Source organism: Acomys russatus, chromosome 6, assembly GCF_903995435.1.
Source record: "Acomys russatus chromosome 6, mAcoRus1.1, whole genome shotgun sequence".
In the NCBI taxonomy this organism is placed as follows: Eukaryota; Metazoa; Chordata; class Mammalia; order Rodentia; family Muridae; genus Acomys; species Acomys russatus.
In genome coordinates this window covers 79,118,855-79,143,156 of record NC_067142.1, presented here as the reverse complement: position 1 = coordinate 79,143,156, position 24,302 = coordinate 79,118,855, and the positions used below count along the sequence as shown (strand labels likewise).

General features: G+C 43.4%; 1 protein-coding gene and 1 non-coding gene across 3 annotated transcripts in view; both read left to right on the top strand.

The window, feature by feature from the left end:
* Positions 1-24,302, top strand: part of Mark1 (microtubule affinity regulating kinase 1) — a 98,319-nt gene that overhangs the window by 62,121 nt on the left and 11,896 nt on the right. For both annotated transcript variants that reach the window (XM_051148079.1, XM_051148078.1), the window contains exons 6-14: positions 1,079-1,149; positions 6,247-6,303; positions 9,552-9,788; positions 9,872-9,991; positions 15,611-15,710; positions 16,826-16,938; positions 19,131-19,287; positions 19,555-19,748; positions 23,850-23,950. In XM_051148079.1, coding sequence (XP_051004036.1) covers positions 1,079-1,149; positions 6,247-6,303; positions 9,552-9,788; positions 9,872-9,991; positions 15,611-15,710; positions 16,826-16,938; positions 19,131-19,287; positions 19,555-19,748; positions 23,850-23,950 — 1,150 coding nt within the window. The remainder of the gene's footprint in view (positions 1-1,078; positions 1,150-6,246; positions 6,304-9,551; positions 9,789-9,871; positions 9,992-15,610; positions 15,711-16,825; positions 16,939-19,130; positions 19,288-19,554; positions 19,749-23,849; positions 23,951-24,302) is intronic.
* Positions 21,405-21,511, top strand: LOC127191248 (U6 spliceosomal RNA). The gene has a single exon (XR_007830864.1). It is a non-coding gene; the product is annotated as a U6 spliceosomal RNA (small nuclear RNA).

Sequence of the window (24,302 nt, the reverse complement as noted above, 5' to 3'; positions counted from 1 at the left end):
GGGGACAGGCATCCCGAAGCGCCCACCCTGAGGAGGCAGCTGCAGCGCCCACTCACTCGGTATTCTTACCACCACACAAGTGTCATTTACTGAGTACTCACTGTGCCACTGTGCCAAGCACATGCACTGTTTCCTGTAATCCTCACAGCAAGTGAGGAGACTCTGGTTAGAAACACTCCGTGTGGGGTTAAGGAGTCCAGCTAGTGTGCCCTGGCATTGAGTCTCTACTAAATACGGGCGGCCCCAGGATGCACACGCAGTGGTCGGGTCCTGAAGCCGAGGCTGGGAGTTGTTAATCTACATGTACATCTGTATTGTGCAGCTGACGGGGACACAGGAAATACATCTCCCTTACTCTGGTAGTATCAAGATTTTATTTCAGATTAATCTTTTAACCATTAGGGACTAGACAAAAATTTTAAACTTATATAGAGATATAGATACATAGATTCACTAGAAAATTTCAACACCATCTGTTCACTTTTAATGAGTTCAGCACGTATTTGTGGTCTGTCTACTCTCTGTTCTATCACGGAAATCAAGGTGTATGTATGGTACAGCTGTGAAGAGACTGGGGCAGCCATCAGGTCATTTGGGGCATGAGTGCAGATGAGGGTCACGGGCTTCTGTGTCACTTGTGGGTAACTGCCAAGATGTATTGGGGATATGAGCGTAAGCATAGCCAGCGAATAGTACATGGAAGAGTGGTGGAGTTGGACCAGACTGTGTGATGGAATTTAAGAGAAAGTACTGTGACTGCAACACCCAAGCCCAGTGTGACTTTGGACTGCCCTGTGGGTTTCCTTCATTAGAATAGGTAATAAAAGATTTGACTGCACTTCACATAACTTGTGGAAGTAGAAGACACATTTTTTTGGTTATTTAAGAGTTTTCATAAATCATAAACTGCCACATCTTCTCAATTTCACATGTAATTCTTTTCCTATTTCTGTGTCAGTTCTTGACATGTATAAACAGCAGAAAATGGTTCTTGAAAAGTAAGGCCAAAACTTGGCATTGGTGTGTTGTTAACCAAAATCAATGTGTGTTTACTGCCTGTTTTGCCTTTCTGATTCAGGTGAAGTATTTGATTACTTAGTTGCCCACGGAAGAATGAAAGAGAAAGAGGCCCGTGCAAAATTTAGGCAGGTATGGAAAGTGGTTTTCAACTTTGTTTTGCTGATATTTTCAGTGGTGTGCAACTGGTAGTGTCACAAGTGACTGGACATGGGTGGGGTCTTTTTAAAGGAAAGTTCTAGAACAGAAACCCATTTTTCCTGAATTCACCTTAAACCAGTAGTTACATGTGGTTGTTTTGAGATGGTCATGAACAGTGACATTTTATGAGTTAGACTCCGGGTTTCCCTTTGAGTCTCAAACTCAGACCAGACTGAGGTGGAGAAGGAGACTCAGACCTTTGATACAGCCAGAAACTGAACAAGTCCAAGTAGCTTTGCGTGTGCGTGGCATATGTGTGCTGGTCAAAGAAGCTGTTGTATTATTTTCTTCTATAATTAAATATATACTAGTTTTAAAATTCCCTTCAGACAAAGAATATGGACAGTTTTATTTATGCATGTTGTGAGATAAGTGCAAGTGTGACAGGAGACGGTGCCACATTTCAACATCACCATGGCTTACTCGTGAAAGGACAAAGGAGGGAAAGGTGATGCTTTAAAAACACATTTAGACTTTTAATTTTAATTTTTGCAACTGCCTTAAGTGTAGTTTAATTTTTACAAACTTTATTACAAAAAACTTGCATATAAAAAATAGCATACCAAAATTAACTAGCCCTAAAGTTTATGCGTCCCATTGAACCTGTGTACAGTTAGAGGAGCCCTTCAGAACTGAAGCTGTGCATTTCACACTGGAGTTCACACCTTCACTGTTGGGTATATTTTATGTATGTATCGACCACCAAAAATGAAAAGTCCCGGCAGAGTTAGGCCTAGAAGAGCGATTATCTTTGTACCCCCTTTCATGACCCGTGTCCTTCAGCTGCACTCACTCAGTCCTTCCTCCTTCCTCACAGTTAGCCTTTCTTGTTCTCCTTTCTTTGCGTTCTCACATGAACATTTGTTGCATCTACACATAGACTACTGGCTAGATTCCGGATACCAGGGAGAACATGCAGGGTTTTCTTAGAGTGTGTGACCTCAGTTAATTTCATACACTCTAAGTACCTTCATTTTCCTGTAAATTTTGTTGTTTTTTACATTTTTCTTTAGAGCTGAATAGTATTCCAACTTTTAATGTATGCCAAGTTTTCATTAACCATTCATTTGTTCTTGGAAAACTAGGTTGAAAAAATTAAGTATACTTTATAAATTACTACAGAAATGACAAGTGAATTATCCTAAAATGTACTGAAGCAAGGCTTCAGTGTGTTCTATCTCCTGGACTTGCCCTTAGTAGAGTAAGAATTTTTATTTTAAAGTAACTTAGCTCTTCATCTGTGAACATTACAAGGATTCTGCAATTAAAAACATTCCGTAATCAGTTTGTTTGGGCAATGAATATTTCCATAAGGTCTTTCTCCATAATAACTTTCCATGGAGGCTAGCTCGTTAAACAGTCCTCATCATCAACCCGACCTTCCAAAGTGATTATGTAGTGATTTGTTTTATAAGTCTCTGTTATTCAGGTAGATTCCTATAGTTACTCATAATAGTGGGTGGGGGATCCGAGGCTCAGGGAGCAAAGGCACTTGCTACCACGATGGACAACCTGAGTTCAGATCCCGGGACCTGTATGGAGGAAGGACAGAAGTGACTCCTGAAAGTTGTCCTTTGACGTCGACACACATGTCACAGTCAGGCGCTTGCTGTGAGCTTGTATGCTAAATGCACACACACAAAATTGTAGGTCTAGGGTATTTAATTTTCAAAACCTCCCTGCTGCAGGGAGCTGTTACTCTATTCAATAAGCTTTGGTTACTTGCCCTTTAAAAAACAAAATAAACAGTGCCTGTGGAAACAGCTGGTAATGAGAAAAGCAATAGTAAGAGCCTGGGTGGAATTTCTTGCTCTCTGGCCAAGCACTCCAGTTATCTTCCTTCTTGTCAATCATTGTTAGTAGCAGATGAGCAGGAAAATTCCAGTTACTGATGCATATTCCCCTCTTGGACCTTCATGTACATTTTAAAGATGGTTTCCACCGACCCTTTTTCTTTTTAGCCTGTATAGAAAGGTGTACTGGGTGAAAAGCCTTTGTGTTGTAAAAGTGTGCAGTCAGCCATGGTGGTGACTGGAAGCAGAGTAGGGTTTAGGTTTTCTGGAGCTCTAGCCCCCCATAAACACAAATGCATATTTACTTGTATTTATGATTTTTATATAAACAGTTAAAGAATGTACTCCATTAGCAAGGATATATAGATTCATGCCCTTGACCCTAGTATTTGGTATGCTAAAGACAGCACACAGTTAAAATCAACTTAGCAACCACTGCCAGTACAATGCTTCTGCAAGCTATGAAAGTATGCAAACATTTATATATATATATATATATATATATATATATATATATATATATATATATAAATAATAGTTTTGCTCTGGAGAGGTGGCTCAGCAGTTAAGTGTGCTTCCAGCTCTTCCAGTGGACCCAATTCACTTCCCAATGCCCACATGGTAGCTTACAACCATCTGAATCTCCAGTTCTAGGGGATCCCATACCTTTTCTGGCCTCTGTGAGCATTGCACACATGTGGCACACAGACACACAGAGAGCCAGAACACTTATTTATGTAAGTGAAAGTAAGTCTTATGTTTTAAATTATAGTATTGGTTCCAAGTTTAAGGCTATCACATAGAGAATAGGAATCCCTGACCCACTTATATGTCATTGCAGAGCTTACCTTCCCCCGCCCCTCCCCCAGTACACGTGGAGCCGGAAGGTCAGCTACAGGCTTGCTTGTAAATCCTGTTTTCAAGGTCCACAATGGAAGGGTCTTAGAGAAGGCCCTGCATCCTGCTTGTGGGATGTTCTCAGGTGGCAGAGTCTGCTGTAGGCCAATGTGATGACACATGGGTTTATGGGTGGTGGTTCGTGTGCTGAGGCAGAAGCCAAAGTGTCCTTCATATCAGCATGGCCCCTTGTATGGCGAGTGTGGTGACACTGTAAATGTCCCGGTTGAACATTGGCTCAGAGGTCATTTTCTGTGGGAAGAATACATGCTTCATGCAGCATTCTCTCATGTTAGTGTCCATTGTCAAGGCTTTGGAGCTTAGGAAGAGTCTTATTCCAGAAATGTCTATGAACTGGCTGTGTAGAGACCGTCCTGTCAGTGAACTCATAGCTTCTGGTCATGCTTGGTAGCCGGATCACTGTAGAACATTGTCACTGTATTGTACAAGCATGTGACCTGTACAAGACAGCACTATTACCAGCAAGTTTCAGCCACCCAGCATAAGAAAGTAGCCTTGTCCTCTGAACAGTTACCTGTATATATATAGTACATCCAGAAAGTATACCTGCAAATATATCATGTGTCTAATATGTATAATTTAGTGAAGAGTTAGAACTTTGAAGCTGGATGCTGCAGAACCTTACAGATGGCTCTTCTGTTCTGCTGTGTGTGGGGACTCATGCCTGAAGGTGCTCATAGCGCTGCCATCTTGCCCCAAACGTTCAGTGGCTGGTCCGTGCTTGCTTGCTGTGCAATCCAGAGGCTTTTACCACTCTGCCTCTCAAAGCTTGATCCCATCAGCTTTATGAATGTCATTAACACATCTCATCACTTCACCCTTATGCTCCCATGCCAAAAGTCTCAATGGTTCCTGACCTTCAAGGACACCCTCAGCCAGTGGCACCTTCTTTATACCTCTATTCTATGAGTCTACCTTGTATTACAGTTACTCACCCTCCCTTCTTAGTGAAACTGTAAGCTCCATAGGGCAGGGCTCATGTAGTGTTCAGTTTTGTACTCCCCCCAGGAACAAGCACATAGCAGGTACTCAAAAAGCTGACTTGAATCAAATGAATTTAATTGAATTATTTATTCAGCATGTGTTTGTGGTTTTGTTTTTTCAAGTTCATGCCTTGTCTTTGAACTATTTTAACATACATTTGAATCCTCTTCTACCCCTGAAATGCCATTTTCGCTCTAGTCTGAACAGTCTCCCTCCATCCCTGCTACCAGCGTGCTTCATGCACCTTTAGATGGTCAGAAAGCTTTTTCCTCTCACCGTTTGTGAATGGTTGAGCAGCACCCACACTGGGTTTACAGTCACTGGCCCCGCAGCTCTGCAGTAAACGACCTTCCCTTTAGACACCAGATAGAATTACGCATATAAGGTAGCTCTATCGATTGCTACCAGGCTCTTTTAAAGAACTGTCACCAAAAAAGCGTATGACCTGTTTCTTGGTTGTATTTGAGGCCTTTACACTGCTAGGTACTTCCCTGTCTGGCCCTTGTCCCCAGAGCCCTACACACTGGCGACAGGCTACAGCTGCAGAATGTGTGCACACTGCACAGTACTTTGTCCCGCTGAATTAGGGGCAAGTGTGAGATTAACTTGTAGGTCATTTCTTGATTGTTTGTTTTATTTCTGAGGGTTAGGGTTTTTTCCTATTTCCTTATACTTGAGCAGAAAATAATAAGATGTTGTTGACTACTTTATTGATTAACTCTTGATAAATTAAGGCAATATGCCTTGAGCAAATGTGATGTGATCCCAAATAACGTAGCTTTAGCTCCAGTCAGCTATTTTGAATGCTAGTTTATATGTGCAGCACTCACTCGACACTAGTAAACCCTTGTTCTAAACCACAGATTTTATACTTTGACTCATGAAAACAGAAATTCAATTTGTTTAGAGAATTTCCATCGATATTGACCAAAACCAAGATAGTATATTTTCCCAAAAGAATATATTTCCCACATTTAAAAGTTTCATCTCTTTAACAAGCATAGCTTTCTAAACTAAAGAAACCATGAAATTGCTATTATTTTTTAAATCCAAGTTAGTACTTTATCTAAATTAAAAATGATAATTATGAGCCAGGCAGTGGTGGAGCATGCTTTTAATCCCAAACACTTGGGAGGCTGAGGCAAGCAGATTTCTGGGAGTTCAAGGCCAGCCTAGTCTACAAAGAGAGTCCAGATATCCAGGGCTCTGTTACACAGAGAAACCCTGTCTCAAAAAAACAAAAAAAAGAAAGAAAGAAGAAAAATGATAATTATGAAAATTAAGTATCTAACTATAAAATAATTTTTACCTTTTATCCAAATATTTATTTCAGATAGTGTCTGCTGTTCAATATTGTCATCAAAAATGCATTGTTCACCGTGATCTTAAGGTAAGCTACTGCTTTTAAAGTTAAATTGTAATTATGAAAATATTTAATAATAAGGGGGTGGGTAAAAAGGCTCTATGAATAAGAGCACTTGCTTTGCAAGCATGCAGACCAGAGTTCAAATCCCCAGCACACACCTAATGAAAACCTGGTAGGGCTATGCATGCCTATAATGCTAGCATTTGGGAGCAGAAACTGGTAGATCCTAGGAGCTCACTGGCCAGCCAGCCTAGCTGCAACAGCCAGTGCCAGGATCAGTGAGTGATTCTGTCTTAAGGGGATGATGAATCAGAGGGTGATACAGCAGGACACTGGGTGTCCTCCTCTGGGCTCCACACAGGTGCACACATCTGCACCCATATCGTCATGCACACACTTAAATTTTGTCATAATAAAATTAGGATTGCCTCTCCAATTACCCAGCATTTTAGGCACAGGATGGGGTGTTATTTATAGAGTTGTCACCATAGGTTATGAAAGGCCCTGTATTCGTCTAGTATGTGAAAATGTGGACATGACGTTGTCTAGCGTCAGAGTTAGAGGTCTTGATTACCTATTAACTCGCATGTTTCAGATAGATGAGTATGGAGCTCTCCTCACCTGAAAACGCTCATGGTCCCATCTAGACAGAAATAATGTCAGAGCCCAACAAATACATGTAAGAACCGGGGCTCTTTCTCAGCACCAAAGTTCAACATGAGAAGAGGGCTCAGTATGTTTATGTGTTGGTTAGTTTTCTGTCAACATGACACCAGCTAGAGTCTATGGGGAAGAGGGGCTGTCAACTGAGAAAATGCCTTCATCAGACTGGCTTGCAGGCAAGCCTGTGGGGCATTTTCTGGATGAATGATTATGTGGGAGGTCCTAGCCCGCTGTGGGCAGGGCCACTCCTGGCCAAGTGGTCCTAGGTTGTATAAAGAAGCAAACTGGGTGAGCTATGAGGAGCAAGACAGGGAGCAGCACCCTCCATGCCCTCCGCCTCAGTTCCTGCCTCCAGGTGCCTGATTTGAGTTCCTGCCCTGACTCAGTGGACTGTGCCTGGGGATAGGGAAGCTAAACAAACCTTTCCTCCCAGGGTTGTTTTGTTCATGGTGTTTATCACAGCAATAGAAAATGTATGTTTGGGATGAGAATAGCCGAGTACACTTTGGAATAATGTGTATGGTAGAAATGGTTATGGTCGAACAAGCCTCAAAAGCTTGGGCTTAAGTTGTTCTTTCTTTCTTTCTTTTTCTTTCTTTCTTTTTGTCTTCTTCTTTCATTCTCTAACACTCTACATTTATTTTTTACCTTTGCCATTGCTTTTATCCATTCCTGGCATCAGTTTTGGGTTCTGTTTAAATATACTGCCTTACGCAGTTGTCAGGAGTCTAATCCTATGTTTCGGTTCCATTCTTCTGACCTGCCCACTGCTTCAGATGTTCCTGTATCAGCTCTTCTGGGGCAGGGTAGGCTAAGAGGAAATCATTTCTACAAAGAAAAAGGCTGGGTGGTTACCCTATTTCTTTGTTTGATTTATAGCTTAACACCTCGTTTTGCATTTAAAAAATCATATTCAACAACTGTGTGTTCAGTTCAATCCAGTGGAGAGAGGGTTCCCACATATGCCTGCACAGAGGCCCCAGCACTACATGCTTGTCTCTTTGGAGGCAATGTGCTGACTTAGATTTCCATCTAGAGGAACACGTCTCAACCTGGGCAGCATGACCCCTTTCATAGGGGTCATATGTTAGATATCCTGCATATCAGATATTTATATTACAATTAATAACAGTAGCAAAATTAAAGTTATGAAGTTGTTTTGATGATTAGGGATCACTACAACATGGACTGTATTAATGGGTCTCAGGTTGAAAACCACTGATATAGACTGTGCTGGAGAAACTGGGAAAGTCTACCTGACTACAGATGGCCAAGGGGAGTTAGGCCCTTCCAGCAGGAAGGCATTTTGTTGTTGCTGCTGCTGCTGCTGCTACTGCTCAGCCCATAAATGTTGATTTAATGTGGCTTTCCCAGATTTGCTCATTCATAGATCTGTGTCCACTTTTATTTGTTTATTAGTTGGTTGGGCTTTTGGTTTCTTTGGGGTTGTTTGGAGGGGGGAGCTGAGGGGCATTGGCTTGGGTTTGAGTTTTTTGAGACAGGATTTCACCGTGTAGTTAGCCCAGGCTGTCCTAGAACTTCAGATCTCCTGCTTCAGCTTCCCCAGGCTGAGATTATAGGCATGTGCACGGCCTGGGTCAGCGTCCCCACAGGCTTTCCCAGTCTAGGTGCCTCTAGACCTGGTCAAGTGGACCGTTAACACTAGCCATCACTATTGTAGTTACACTTTCACAAATATGAGGTAAGCTGTAACACCATAAAGGGACAAAGAAAAGAGGGGGAACTTGGAGGAGGGAGAGACACGTGATGGGCCCTTCAGCAAAGCCCAAGGTCTTCTGATTTTCATCTTGGTCAGTTTTACTCCTTTTTAGACTCCAACCAAGCACAACTATAAACTAACCTGTAGCTTTATTGGTCTATTTATTCATCAGTTGAAAATAGAATTTGAAACAAGGTATGCACAAAGCAAGCCTTAATTAAGTTGCTTGTGTTTATAAAAGACATTTCTGTTTTTATCTGTGGGTGATTGGTTCAGAATTTTAGGAAGAGCCTCTCAAATGTGGGAGACCTTGTGCCCTATAGAACGTGACTCTGGTCAAGTGTCTGCTTTTAGGCCAGCAAGCATTACTGAAAATAAAGTCTGAGAGCCAAATTGTTCTGGTTTGCTTCCTTGGCTAAACGGTACTTTGTTGAGGACGCATTCTCTAAGGAGGACAGAGAGCTGAGTGAGGGAGCCACAGAGCCCTGGCGGGCAGTCACTTTAGACACGTCCTCGAACCTAGCATCACCTACCTGCTGAATGGCACTCGCTGGCTTATCTTGGCTTCAGTCTGAAGCGAAGCAGTGATTTTAGTAGGTGTTCTGTAGATAAGGTCCTGTTAAGGTGCAAGTCTAAGATGCTGCTTACCATGAAGTTAAAAATGTTTAAAATGAACTTTTGGAGGAAATGGGTTTATAGTTTCTATGAGATTCCTTTTCAGGTGTTAAAAATCAGTCTCCCACAGACGTGGTTACGCACTGCAGAATTTGAAGCTGTATGTCTAAATGAGAGGCGTGCACTAGGGAGCATAGGGTCAGAAACAAGTGGAGCAGACACTTTTACTTTATGTGCGCTTTTTACATTGTCCTTTTTATTATTTTCCTCTTAGGCTGAAAACCTTCTCCTTGATGCTGATATGAATATTAAAATTGCTGACTTTGGTTTTAGCAATGAATTCACAGTGGGGAACAAATTGGACACATTCTGTGGAAGCCCGCCTTACGCTGCCCCCGAGCTTTTCCAAGGCAAGAAGTACGATGGGCCGGAAGTGGATGTGTGGAGTCTGGGCGTCATTCTCTACACACTGGTCAGTGGCTCCCTGCCTTTTGACGGCCAGAATCTGAAGGTATCTACCTGTTTGCTGCTGCCCTTATCCCCAGGAGCTGTAATGTCAGCCGCTACTTACAACAATTTCCTTCTTTGTCAAAGGAACTGCGAGAGCGAGTCCTTCGGGGGAAGTATCGCATTCCCTTCTACATGTCCACGGACTGTGAGAATCTCTTGAAGAAACTCCTAGTGCTGAACCCCATAAAGAGGGGCAGCTTGGAGGTGAGCTCGCTGTGTCTCCAAAAGGCAGCCTAAGCGCTGCGGGTGCGCGGTTCCTGTGTCTCTGCAGAGCACTGTCCCCTGTGTTTGCCCTTCATCTAATTGGCCTTTTCAGCATCAGGAAAAGTGATGGTTCTTTATTCAGAAACCACAGTAGATCTCTCCAAGGGCTTACTTCTTCTTGGTTCTTTGGTGAGTTGTTAAAGCTGACACAGTGGAGACAAAGTTGACTTTTGAAGAGGATAGACCTAGCTTTTGTCAGAAACTACCTGGTCCAAAACAAAACCCTTTGTGTTAGGTAAGATTGACCAGGTATTTGAAGGTTGAACAATGACTCAAAATTCTAACACAGGTGATTCTTCACTATCAGAAATCTTGGGAAACAAAATCTGTACCAGAAACTTCAGAAAGTGGGCAGACACATGAGTAGAGCACATGGGACAGGCGCCTTTCACTTAGAACACTGCTGTTGCCCATGCGCATTCTGGGCAGCCCCACTTGACATGTCATAACTGTGCGTCAGGACCAGCAGAGGGGCTTGTAACCCAGATGACCAGCCTCTTCCTTCTTGCGTTGTATTAAAATAACTCATGATTTTAAGCATTTCTCCCATCTGCGTTTTCCTAGGGTTTTTTGTTGTTGTTTTAAATGTTTGAGTGTTTACCTGTATGTATGTGAATTGCATACCTGCAATGCCCTTAGAGCCCAGAAGAGGGCGGTAAAGCGCTAGCACTGGAGTTACAAAGGTTGTGAGCTGCCATGTGGGTCTGCGAACCAAACTTTGGAAGAATGCTTTAAGTCTCCAGGCCATCCCTGTAAGTCTGCAGGCCATCCCTGTAAGTCTCCAGGCCATCCCTGTAAGTCTGCAGGCCATCCCTGTAAGTCTGCAGGCCATCCCTGTAAGTCTCCAGGCCATCCCTGTAAGTCTCCAGGCCATCCCTTTAGCCCCTTCACATCTTCAGGAATATTTTGGCCTGAACTAAGAAAATTTTTGAGACTAGTACCCGTTGCTCACTTGGTCATTTAAAGCCTTCTTACCATCACTGGAAGGACAGTGAACTCTGTGGTGCTCCTGTGCAGTGCAGTTTCAGTGTGGGCTTTCTGGCACACACACCAAGAGGTAGACGCAGCCCTGCACACAGCTCAACTCACTTCATAATTTTATTTCCACACACACTTTTTCTTAAAGGCATAGTGTGTCTGGTGGAAGCTAAAGACCTCGGCACTGTCTCAGTACTTTATATGAGTCCATCAACTGGTATTGTATCAACTGGTTTTTTACTGTGTTGTTTGTTTAAGTGTGGCTAGCACCTAGCTCAAGGTTTTTGTGTTTTTCCTTTGGAGGCTGAAAACACAAGTTAGTATTGCCGTCTACAGTGAAAGGCTCATTTCTGTATTTCTGCTTTTCTCAGCCTACTTCCAGCCACTCATAGAAAAGTGTGTTATTGCTCAGAACAGAAAACCACTGACTTACTAGTTCTAAGCGCTGCAGCTTCTGAGAACATCAGCCTCTCCTGTTCCAGCTCTGGGGGCCACTTTTTTTTTTTTAAAGATTGCCTTAAATCATGTATATGCACATGGGTGTGAATGAGTGCCCGTGCTGGAGGAGCCCAGAGGGCTCAGGGGACCCACTTTTACTCAGGAACCCCCTCCTGGCCTGCATGTCAGTAACATTCCTAGAGGTAAAGCAGCAGCTCACAGACACGCAGAAGAGAAGGCGCACAGAAAGTCACCTGGGGAAACAGTGTTTACAAATCTCTGTGGCCTTCTCGTAAAAATAAATGTGCTTCCCTCAAAGGTGACTAATTTACTCATTAAATTTTGGCCAGAATAGCCAAATGTTTTACTCTTCGGTTGTTAACATTAAAAGGCTGAAAATTATCCAGACCTCGCGCTGGAGGCTTATAAGCCCAGCTACTAAGGAAAGGATGAAGAACAAGGGCAGCCTGAGCAGCTGAGTCCCTGCAGATGAGTTGTGGAGCCTTTGCCTGGCACGTGCACAGCCATAGGTACAAGCCCCAGCAGTGTGAAGCACTGAATATTAAAGTGCTAGGGTGCATGGAGTTGAATTTTAAAACTAAATTATTATTCAAAAATGTGATCTTACCACAAAGAATCCCATTATTTTGTATAATTTAATCTATGCTACTGCTAATGATTAGAATTTTTTATTTTATGTGTATGAGTATCTTGCCTGATGGGCGCGCGCACACGTACGTACGTAGGTACGTACACACACACACATACACACACACGTACGTACATACATACGTACGTACATACATACATACATACATACATACATACATACATACACACACACCATATGCATGCCTGGTGCCATGGATCCCCTGGAACTGGCGTTATGGACAGTTCTGTGCTGCCGTGTGGGTGTTGCGAATTGAACCTGGGCCCTCTAGAGATACAGCCAGTGCTTCTGCCTGCTGAGCCATTTCTCCAGCTTTTGTAAACTGCTTGGTCTTCAGAAGTTTCAGATGACATACTTGAGCATGGTCTGTGTCAAAGCCATGGTGAGCTCATGTTAGAAATATAATACTGCACACAGGTTAGTCACAGTTCCCCAAAATGACAACCAGAGAAACTGGATACCACTTTTTAATTTAAATGTTTTTCATGTAATATAGTTTGATCATACGCTCTTCTACCTGAAACTCCTCCCAGAGCCTCACCTCCCTACCCACTCAATGTTATATTCTTTGTCTCTGCCTCTCCTAATCTCCTCTCTCTCCCTTCCCCTCCTCTCTTTCCCTCCCCCCTCTCCCTCCTCCCCTTCCTCCCTGCCCCTTCCTCACTCTTTCCTTCCCCCTTCTCTTTCTGTCTCACACACACACACACACACACACACACACACACACACACACAAATAACAATAAGCACAAAAGTCAAAGCAAACAAAAATAGTAAGACCAGAACAAAATAAACAACACACAAAAAAACGTGGAGTACATTATGTGTTGGCCAACCCCTGGGCACAAGCCCATGATGCTCCATTGGAGATGACTGCCTTTCCCCTTCCCAGCAGCCATCACCTGCAGGTAGCTTCTTGGCTTGCCCCTCTCCATGCTGGATTTTGTTAAGTTTGAACCAGTGCAGGTCTTGTACATGCTGTCGTTCTTTGTGAATTCATGTGCATCAACCATGTTGTATCTAGAGGACAGTTTCCTTTTAGTCGTTCATTACCTCTGGCTCTTACAGTCTTTCCACCTCTTCTTCTGCACAGATCCCTGAGCCTTGAGAGCAGGAGTCTGATAAAGATGTCCCTTTTAGCACTGAGTATTCCAAAGGCTCACACTCTGCGCATTGCCCAGTTGTGCTAATTACTCTGTGTTAGTTACTACCTACTGCAAGAAGACACTTCTCTGTGAGGGTTGAGGGATACACTGATTTATAGTAATATGTCATTAGTAATCATTTTATTGCTATATTTCTTTGGCAGAACAATAATAGTAGGCTTTCCCCTAAGCCCATGACTTATCTAGTCTCAGGTTCTTGGCTACTTTAGAAGTGTCAAGTGTGGGTATCATCTCATGGAGTAGGCCTTACATCCAGTCAAAAAAATGGTTGGTTACTCCTATAACACTGTACCACTGTTGCACTAGTGTGTCTTGTCCATGTTTGAGAGGAATGATTTGTTACAGCAAACCTTTAAAGAGTCCCCTTGAAGTGTCAGTGACCTCAGGAATTGTCTTACATGATCTTCATTTGTTGCTGTTGTTATTATTCAGCATAAACATTTATTGGGAAAGAGGGGTGAGGCCCCTTTCTTCTCGGCCTTCCTCATGGCCACTAGCAAATTGCTCAGCTCCTCTCTCTCTTTGTCACTTTGTGGCCCTTGTTGAGGCCCACGGCCAAGGGGTAGCAGAGGGTCATAGACATGGACAATGGGGTTTTGGAGGTGTCTTAATTTGGGTTCCATTGCTGTGAAGAGACACCATGACCATGACAACTCTTATAAAGAAAAACATTTAATTGGGGCTGGCGTACAGTGTCAGGGGTTTAGTCCATAACCGTCATGGCGGGGAGCATGTAGGGTGCAGGCCGAGAAGGAGCTGAGAGTTCTACATCTTGACCCACAGGCAGCAGAAGGGAACTGTAACACACTAGGTGTAGCTTGAGCATATATGACCTCAAAGCCCGCCTCCACAGTGACTCACTTCTTCCAACAAGGCCACACCTTGTCGTGCCACTCTCTGTGGGCCAAGCAGTCATACACATGAGTCTCTGAAGGCCGTTCCTATTCACGCCAGCCCAAGAAGACAAGGTAGTGACTGAGAGCAGGCTACCTCAGCCTGTGCACACACCCATCCTCCCTCTGAAGTGCCCTGGGAGACTGGGAACCCTGGTGGCTGAGCCCAGATGGCAGCAGATGTGGCTGCAACTTCAATTTTTTATAACTTTGTAAAAAAATTTTTTATGTGTGTGACTGTTTTGCCTGCATGGGTGTCTGTACATCATGTACATGCCCGGTGTCTATGGTCGCCAGCATTGGATCCCCGAGAGCTGTAGTAGTTACAGATGGTTGTAAGCCACTTGTGGGTACTGGGAATCAAACTAATTCTTCTGGAAGAACAGGTAGGGCTCTTAACCACTGAGGCATCTCTCCAGCCCTTTGTACCAGTTACCGTTAGTAAGCTTTGAATTGTGTGTATGTTGTGGGGGGATCTATAAACTGTTTTTTAAAACCACTATTTCAAAACAGCTTTCTTTGTATAGACATAGCTTTTTATCCAGTAGTAGAAGTTTTGCTGCAGCAGGGCATGGCAGCGCACACCTGTAACCTCAGCACTTGGGAGGCAGAGTCAGGCGGATCTCTGTGAGCCAGCCTGGTCTACCAAGAGAGTATAGTTCAGCCAGGGCTCTGCGTAACAGAAACTGTGTCTTGAAAACAAAACAAAACAGAGCAAAACAAAAGTTTTGCTGCATACTTTTTATAGGTCTTCTTTACATATTCTGAGTACTAGCTCTTTACCTAGCCATAACTACTTTTCCCCACTCTATGGACAGTCCCCTCCAGATTATCTTTAACAGCCCAGGGTTGACGTTCACAGTATCAAGTTATTTGGTTGTGGTAATTTACATTAATACTTGTTTCACCTTGATTGTTACCTAAGTTTTGATTCTGGACTTTAATGTTTACTACCATTCGTTCCCATATTCTTTCAATTACCTGGACTGACTCGCCTAGATTTCCATTCCCAACAGCTCCTTTCTGAGGAGTGAGATTTTTAAAATAAATGCATGAATTTGGTAAAAGACAAGGTAAACAAATCTTTTTATTAATCTTATATATAAAAACATGAAGCAAAAGTTAAAGTCGGGTTCTCATGTTAAAACTCTACAATTTGGAAATACTCCTTTTAAAGGAGTGTGGAAGGAGTATTTTTTGTGCAGTGCCTTTGGTGAGGAGAGGGTAACATAGTTGTGATGAGAGGCTGGGTTCCTAGAGACCCACACCTCCTGTTGGACCATAATTAAAGTACATAGCGTAACGTTATCTGAAAGTATTACATGATTCCTGTTGAGTGAAGCAATAAACTTCACGTTTGAAGAGTGGGTTGAATGTTGTAATTTACCAGACATGACTTAGAGTTTATCTCCTAGCAAATCATGAAGGACCGATGGATGAATGTTGGTCACGAAGAAGAAGAGCTAAAGCCATATTCTGAGCCTGAGCTCGATCTCAGTGATGCAAAAAGAATAGGTAAGTATTGAAACTCTGTGAGAAGCGCTGCCATAGACTACAAGTGAGCGTCCGTTAGCCCTTAGTGTGTATCTGGGACTTCCGTATTTTAACACACCTGTGTTATCGCCCTAATGGCAACACTAGACATTAAAATACTCAAGTTCCTTGGTTTGTTCTCATGTGTGTATCTGTGGTCCTGTTCAGTTGTTGGCAACTGTAACAAAAATTAAAGTAAATTAGGTGAGCATAGTTCTTCCTTTCTCACTGTCCCGTGGAAGAATGGGCAGTGTAACTGTCGGCCCTGAGCAGACTGAGCCATAGAGCAAAGTTCCGGACACTGAGTCCTAAGCTTGGGCGCGTCGCCACTCCCTTTCTGCTCTCCACCCCTCAGCAGAGCCCACTCTCCCTCCCCATTCCTCACTAAGAACTTGATGGTAGCATTGTGGGAGTCAAGCCTTGAAAGAAAATCTGAACATGAGGTGAAAGGAAGCAGAGGTTCTGGCATTGAGATGTCGGCCTCTTCATGAGTAGCTGAGGATGTGCTGAAAGAGACAACAGAGGCAGGAGGCATTGAGTGACGCCCGGGCCTGGGCCAATGAAGTCAGCTCAGAAATATCCCAGGATATGAGAAATTATGGGGATATATTAAATTCATAACAAATAATTCTGCACAAAAACAAATTAGAAATGGGTACTGGAGAGAAAGCTCAGCAGTTAAGAGCATTTGTTGCTCTTGTAGAACACCCAGGTTCAATTCCCAGTATTCAGATTGTGGCTAACAACCATTTGTAACTCCCATCCAAGGAACTGATGCCCTGTTCTCACATCCACAGGTACCAAGCAGGCATGTAGTGCATATACACTTAATTAAACACTTAATTAAAGTAAATAAATCTTAAAAAGTGATACGTGTATAGTATCTGAATATGCTCTCCCTGGAGGTTAACAATACACAGGATTTCGTAGTTAAAACTCACTTTGAATATTTTAAAAACTAGTTTTCCTTAACAATATTGACAAACCTATATTTTTTATATTTTAAGAAAAAATTCTCTCTCTCTCTCTCTCTCTCTCTCTCTCTCTCTCTCTCTCTCTCTCTCTCTGTCTGTCTCTCTCTGTCTCTCTCTCTCTAGACATTATGGTCACTATGGGGTTTGCACGAGATGAAATCAATGATGCCTTAGTAAGTCAGAAATACGATGAAGTGATGGCTACTTACATTCTTCTAGGTAGAAAACCACCTGAAGTAAGTTGGTTTTTGTCTTTTAAAATTAATTTTTAATTAAATGGATAAAGATATGTTACTAAATGTATTTGATTCTTTGTGTGACTAAAAATAAGGCAGTGGTCCTAACAGTCTTGCTAGAGATCAGAAATCAAGGGGCTACATTGTTTATAGATCTCATTAGGGGCAGCAGGCCCACTACCCTGCTTGTCCCCAGCAGCTCCACCCACCATCTGGACTTTAAGGGCAGTGTCCATGAGTTGTATGGGGCACACTGTGCAGCCAGGGGCAGTGTGATTATCATGAATGTACAGAAACAAAAAGAAGCAGGTATGAGACCTAAGAGGAAGATGCTTCTAGTATCAGCTTGAGTTGAGTGGCTTTTGTGCATTCAGTTGAGAATGCTCATGGCCAGCAGAGGTCCATGGTAAGAAGACAGATGCAGGAAAAACTGTATGCAAGTGGTGAACCGTACAAGTAAATTATCCTTTGGGAAAGCAGCTATAGAGGGATAAGTTAAAATAGGAGCAGAGGCCAGAGTATTGAAAGTTGAAAATTAGGCATCTGTGAGAGACTTTTCTGTAAAAGGAAAAAAAGGCTATAATTATTCATAAACAAATAGTAACTAAGAACAAAATCATACACCCAGCCTGCCTTGAGCCTGCCTTCTTTCAGAAACTGTGCTAACACCATGAGGGAACGGCCGGGAGTCTTTCCTGTCCAGCAGCTCCTGGTGCAGAGATGAGCAGCAAGCAACGCTGTTCATTATGGGGTGTGCTGCAGACCCTTTGGGACTGTATGAGAGAGCTGGCACCTACAACAAGCTAGGGTGAAGTCCACCATGGTGGTTCCTGTGGCAGGAACACATAAAGCTGATGGCACTTGGTGACCTGTCAGCAGGGCGCGAGCGTCTCAGGGGCAGATGAGAAGTCAGTAGAAGGAGATTCCTGTTGGTTATTAGATATAAAGATCTGGATTTGGAAGAGGATTTGATTAAGGTTTGGGAGGTGTTGCCAGGGGACTGTGTAAGAACTATTCTAAGGATGTCACGAGTGTTAACTCATCTGACCCTCTCAACAAACCTACTGAGCAGGCATAATGGCAGCCGGGAGCAGGGAGTCTTGAGGCGCCAACAGCTGGGGTGGTGTGCGGAATCACAGAGGCCTAGTCAAGAGAGGTCCGTGGGAATGCACAGTAGGTATTTGTAGCCTTTTCTGATTGGCTCTACTTGGACTTGAAGTGACCTCTGGGCACTTTAACTTTCTTATTAGCTCAAATGCAAAGTCAGGCCCATGTTAAAATCAAGTTGTATTGAAAGGAAGTGCCGAGGCTGCCATGGGTGGACAGAGCCGGGCTCCCTGCCCTCCAGGGAAGGTGCCCGCCACCAGTGTGCCTGCTTTCCTGTGCTTCAGTTTGCTTACCTGGAAAGTTGGGCAACAATAATTAGCTCTTAGGGTCATTGAAAGGCTGAGTAAGTTAGCCCTCCCTGGACACACTCTTAGGGTAGCCGCTAGTGGACCCCTGCTCCACTGCCCTGCTGCTGTGATCAGCAACATTGGTGCTGCTACTTAGCTTCCACAATGCCAGGGCTTGGCTCAGAGCTCTGCTGGTAACACACAGCTTTCAAATTACAGAATGAGGTTGTGTGCCAACCCCCCCAGTTTACAATGGTCAGGGCTACGGGAAGCCATTTTCTGACCAAAACCAGCTAAACAAATTTTGTTTTATAAATGTAGAAAAGCAACAAAACAGTTTAATTTTAATTGAGAGTGTAAGGTGATACCAATTTTATTAGTGTCTGTGTGTACATACATACATGTATATGTAGATACGTATGTGTTTATGTAAAGTTTTAGATTTTATTCTGCTTTAATCCCAGGGATTCCTTGAACTTGTTTTGCTTTTTCACATGGAAAGTGCAGGTTAATGCATCACAGGTTTGCAGCAATGATTAAACAAATAACATGTGTTATAGGACCATGTCTGCTGTGCGGGCACCATGGAAGGCTTACTTCATGCCTTAACTAACTGAGGAATTGTGCACAGTAGCAGATTGCAGTGCTAGTGGGAACACCCTAAAATCCATTTCCCTCCCTGCTTTCTTACCAGTTTGAAGCCTGTTTTTTTAGTTCTGATTGCTTCTCATATAGCTTCCAGTCGTTTTGTTTATAAACCTTCCAGTTTTAAAGTCTGGGTGACCTCTCTTCTCATAGTTCGAAGGTGGTGGTGAGTCACTGTCAAGTGGAAACTTGTGTCAGCGATCACGGCCAAGCAGTGACCTGAACAACAGCACTATTCAGTCCCCTGCGCACCTGAAGGTCCAGCGAAGCATCTCAGCCAACCAGAAGCAGCGGCGCTTCAGTGACCATGGTGGGGAGCAAGGCTGGCTATGCCCCAGTGTGTGTTGCGCAACACACACTTCCGTTTCTTTTCATCCCTGGCACCGTCTTAACTGCGCATCATTGGGTGATCAATAGGATCTATTTTGTGGGGACCTGAACTGAGTTTGTAATCAGTTTAATCTTAGCTGAGTGTGTAAAACAGGCAAATTTGGATATTTTGAAGATAGGAAGTGTTTGTTTGCAGGCATTATATCAGTTGTTTTCCAGCTAACCTTGCTGTTTCTACACCTTGCAGCCGGCCCCTCCATTCCCCCTGCTGTATCATACACCAAAAGGCCTCAGGCCAACAGTGTGGAAAGTGAGCAGAAAGAGGAGTGGGACAAAGACACAGCTCGCAGGCTTGGCAGCACCATGGTGGGTTCGAAGAGTGAAGTAACAGCCAGCCCCCTGGTGGGTCCAGACAGGAAGAAGTCTTCGGCTGGCCCAAGTGTGAGTCAGGGCTCTCCTGTATCACAACTTGAACTTATGTGTAACAGGTTTTTTTCGTAAAATCTTATCTTTTTAAATGTTTCAACAAGAATCATAATTTAAATGCCATGAAAAAGGCAACCAAGCTTCTTGTGAGTGTAATAGAAGAAACAGTGCAGAGAATTCTTTGTTGTTGTCATTGTTGCTTTGAGACAGTTTCACTCAGTAGCCCAGGCTAACCCAGAACTCACAAGTCCTCCCATGTTGAGTGTTGGGATTATAGTCAAGAGGCTCTATGCCAGTTGAAGTTCTTACAGTAATGCAAAGCCTCGCTTCAGAGTGGCATCTTAAGCCCCCTACTCTGTTAGTCCCGCTTTTGTGGTATTTATTTGATGTTACATTGATGCATTTAATCTTAAGTTTGCAGGTATACTGCTCTCTGAGAGCAGACTCATTAATAATTTGTCAGCTTACCTCCTGTGAAGTCTTAAAATGCCACACTCGAGAAATTAAATCGGGAGCTAGAAAGGAGGCCACAGTACTGTCTGTAAGACAGCAGGAAGAATAGAGACAGAAAGAAAATAAAGACGGAAGGGTGAGGATAGCGTCGGTAACATCTAGAGAACAGGTGTGTGGGGCGCGTGAGAGGAGCAGGTGTTTGAAAGAGTGGTAACAGTAAGAACAGAAGACCCAGAATGACAAAGAGAAGCCAGAGGAAAGTGTGCTCCTGGACTGGTGGAAGCAGGTTATGTGGACATACAAAAAGCAAGGCGAGAAATAGAAATGTTTAGTGGTTTCAGTGGGAGAGCTGATGACCATAAAAGGAGCAAAGTTAAATTGCTTTCAGATTTTTCATCAATAGGGTGGATACTAAAAGGCGCAATGGCATTTTTCAACTATTGGAGAGGAAGGAGAAAAAAACACTTTAGGCCTAGAGTGTTCTATCTATCCAAACTGCCACTTAAATATAAAACATGATAACCATATTCTCAGGCATAAACTGTGTCAGCTGTTTGGCTTCACCGTGACTATTTTAAAACACTGTACTGCTTAAGAAGGTTTTCTTACAGGAAGAGAAAGAACATAGCATGTTGCTGTAAAATACATGAGCTCAAAGTAATCAGAAAGCTCAGCAAGGGCCGGTGAGATGGCTCAGTAGGTGCTTGGACCATGCCTGGTAACTCCGACTTCATCCAGAACCCCAGAGTGGGAAGAGGGAAAACACACACAAGTGCACGTGCACGCGTGCGCGGACATAGACACAGGCATGCACACACTGAAAGTTCTGAGCGATGCCCAGAGACTAAACATAAATGCTTGTCTTTTGGGGCAGATACTGGGAATGAGGCTAAGAAACCAATATTGTGGAGCAGACATTAACTCAGGAACATAAGGAAGAGTGGACTGTATACAAATGGACTAGAATAATAGCTTCTAAGTCAACGCAAGGAAGAGGAAGCCTTCATCTAGCATGCTGAGAGGGGGAGTACTTTAAATAGAAAATAGGCAGTAATACACCAAAGGCAAAACCAACACAGCTGCATCACAAGTAGGCTCAGCTTTCTGATGTCAGTATTCTGTGTGGTGGTTGAAACCATACGTTTTCAGATGTGCAATTAGCTTAGCACTTCCTGGTCTGAGAAGTAGATGGACATGCCACTTTAAGAATGGGTGACAGTGCTCGCTTCAGCAGCACATATACTAAAATTGGAATGATACAGAGAAGATTAGCATGGCCCCTGCACAAGGATGACACGCAAATTCGTGAAGCGTTCCATATTTTTTATTTAAAAAAAAAAAAAAAAGAATGGGTGGCATTAAGTCTGGAGGGATGGCTCAGCCATCAAGAGCACTTGCTCTTACAGAGAACCAGCTTTGGTTCTCAGGGCCCATGTGGTGAATCACAACTGTCCGTACCTCCAGCTCCAGGTGATTCAGTGCCCTCCTCTGCCTTCCACATGATACGCTTACATGTGTGCAGGCAAAACACTCATACACATAAAGTAAATAATGGTGGTATAGCTGCTTACCTCCTCTACCTGATCTACTTGGAAAGGGTACAAAGGCTTAATTTTTTTGGTTATTTCCTTGTCACCTGAAGGACTGTTTCAAAGGTCGACACCTCACATAGCAGTAAAAATAAACACTTCCTGTGTTTTCTGCTGCTCTCCTGTCATCCCGTCAGATTGGACCTTCTTTGCATGGTCAACTCAGCTTTGCCCTCTCTGTGTCTGTCCTTGTGCACTACTGCATCCTAATCCCACTGCCACAAATCATGCACGTCCTGTGTCCCTGGTGGAACCTCCTGTAATGACTAGTCCACATCTCCCCAGCCTGCCCATAGCTGTGTCTCACTCAGTTCTTAGCCAGTTGCGGTTCTGTTTGCTTACTGTCTCCCCATGCTTGCCTGTGTATTGACACAGAGACTTCCTCGGAATCTACAGTGCTGAGGTGACCAATGAGTCTTCAAACTGTGTTTATAATAGAGAGTGCTTAGACCATTTAATAGTATATCAGCTTAAATTCCAATTAACTATGCTACCTTATTTAATAACATTTTTAAAAACAATGAGCCCAAAAGTTCTGCCAAAATATATAGTTTTCTCTTTGCTGTGTCTTACTTTCCATTCTGAACTTGTAAAATAACTCATGCTAATTACTTGGTGTGGATCCTTCTGTAGATTTCTTAGGTGGAGAAAACAAAAATGAACATAATACAGCTAGGTCATTCTTTTGATGGTAGGTCAATACAGTATCTATTTTGTTTTTAGGGTGGTGAGGGGTCCCTCTAGATAGGAGCATGGAGATCTTTGTTATAGCTGCGTGGTTTCATCAGTATCAATGACACGTGTGTTGTGATTTATTCAGCCTTTCTTTTGAGATGGTGTGCATCCTCCTACAATTCTATTATTCCTCCACTTTTTAAGATTCATTATTTTTATTTGTGTGTGTGTGCATGCGTGCACACGTGCACACATGCAGGTGCCCTCACAGGCCAGAAGAGGTCATTGGATTTCCAGGAGCTGGAATTAAAAGAAGTTGTGAACCCCTGACATGTGCGCTAGGAATGAGACTCAGGCCCTCTGGCAGAGGGTGCTGAGATATCTCTTCAGCATAGTTAAAAATTTTTAAAGCTGCCCTTGCACAGACTTGTTTATGATTTTTTCCCCTTCTGTGTCTGATTTGAGGAAATCGCTATTAACTTTCTAGTGCTCGTTCTAAGCAAAATGTTAGATTAGCTGTATTTTAAAAACCTATAAAAGCTAGATCCCATAGGAACCTATTTGCCACTGGAGACTGAAACAAAAGAGTGTTTCTGGCCCTTGTGAAAGTCATTCCTGCAGAGTTTGGGGTGCAGCCCAGGAGTAAAGTGCTGGGTTTGCATGTGCAAGACCCAGCGTTGGATTCCCAGCACTGTAAACAGCAACGAAAGAAAACCACAAAAGCAGAAAACCACCCCTCTCCATTTTATTACTGGTAACAAATAGTCAAGGTTTGGCATGCATGCTGGCATAGGTGACATGGTCAGAGTCTCCTGTGTGGTAAGGAGACTAACCATCTAGCTACCCTTTTCCCTGCTCTGTTCCCTTGTTGGCATGTGGCCTGTCTCCTGACTCACATGTGGCACTGCGGGCAATATCCTTAGCTTGCAGTGCACAGCCCTCCATCAACCCCCAGGTAGGCATGCGCTGACCCAAGTGCTTTAGGCCTCACCCTGTTCGTGGTCTGTAGAGGCTTCTGGAAAGAACACCATCTGTAGTGCCCTGTCCATGCTGAGACTGAGGGCAGAGCCACTCTGTGCTCTGCGCTTACTCAACCAGCCACTCCCTAGGGAAAAGTAAATGAGAGCCGCTTTTCTGTAGCTTCTCAGTGCTGGTTGGAATTTTAAACTAAAACAGTAGTGGGTGTGGCTTGTGTTCATTTGTTTGTTTTTGCTCTACTTTTTATTCCTAAAATCTAAATATGAGAAAGAAGAAAAAATAGATCTTGCTTATGTGAGATTCTAATCAATTAAAAGTATGCTGTAAAGGCTTTCTAATGTTAACAATTTTAAATACATTTCTTTGATTTCACACTAATATGGTTATGATTTTTAAATTGACTTTTTTTTTCTTCTTAAAGAATAACGTATATTCTGGAGGTAGCATGGCAAGGAGGAATACGTACGTGTGTGAAAGGACCACGGACCGGTACACAGCACTGCAAAATGGAAGAGACAGCAGGTGAAGGTCACTACCCAGCAGCAGTGTCTGCCATTGCTGCAGACTAGCTTTGTGGAAATGTCTGTGGTGTATGGGTCACAGGAAGGGATGTTAGGGCAGAAAGCTGCCGTGGCTGTTCTCGCTGGAGTGTGGCCCTGGGCACCAGAATGGGAGGGTGGAAACGTATTTAGGAAGGTAAGAAGTAACTTCGTAACACTCAAGTTTCTGAATAAGATATGAACGAGAACATTCCTCAGTACCAAAGCAACGTGTACAGCCCAGTCTGACCCTTGAGCCTGAGTCTTCTCTCCAAGTGTGCCCTGCCTGTCGCCCCTCCGCCCCTTACCCTTCAACCAACTGCGTCATCCCCCAC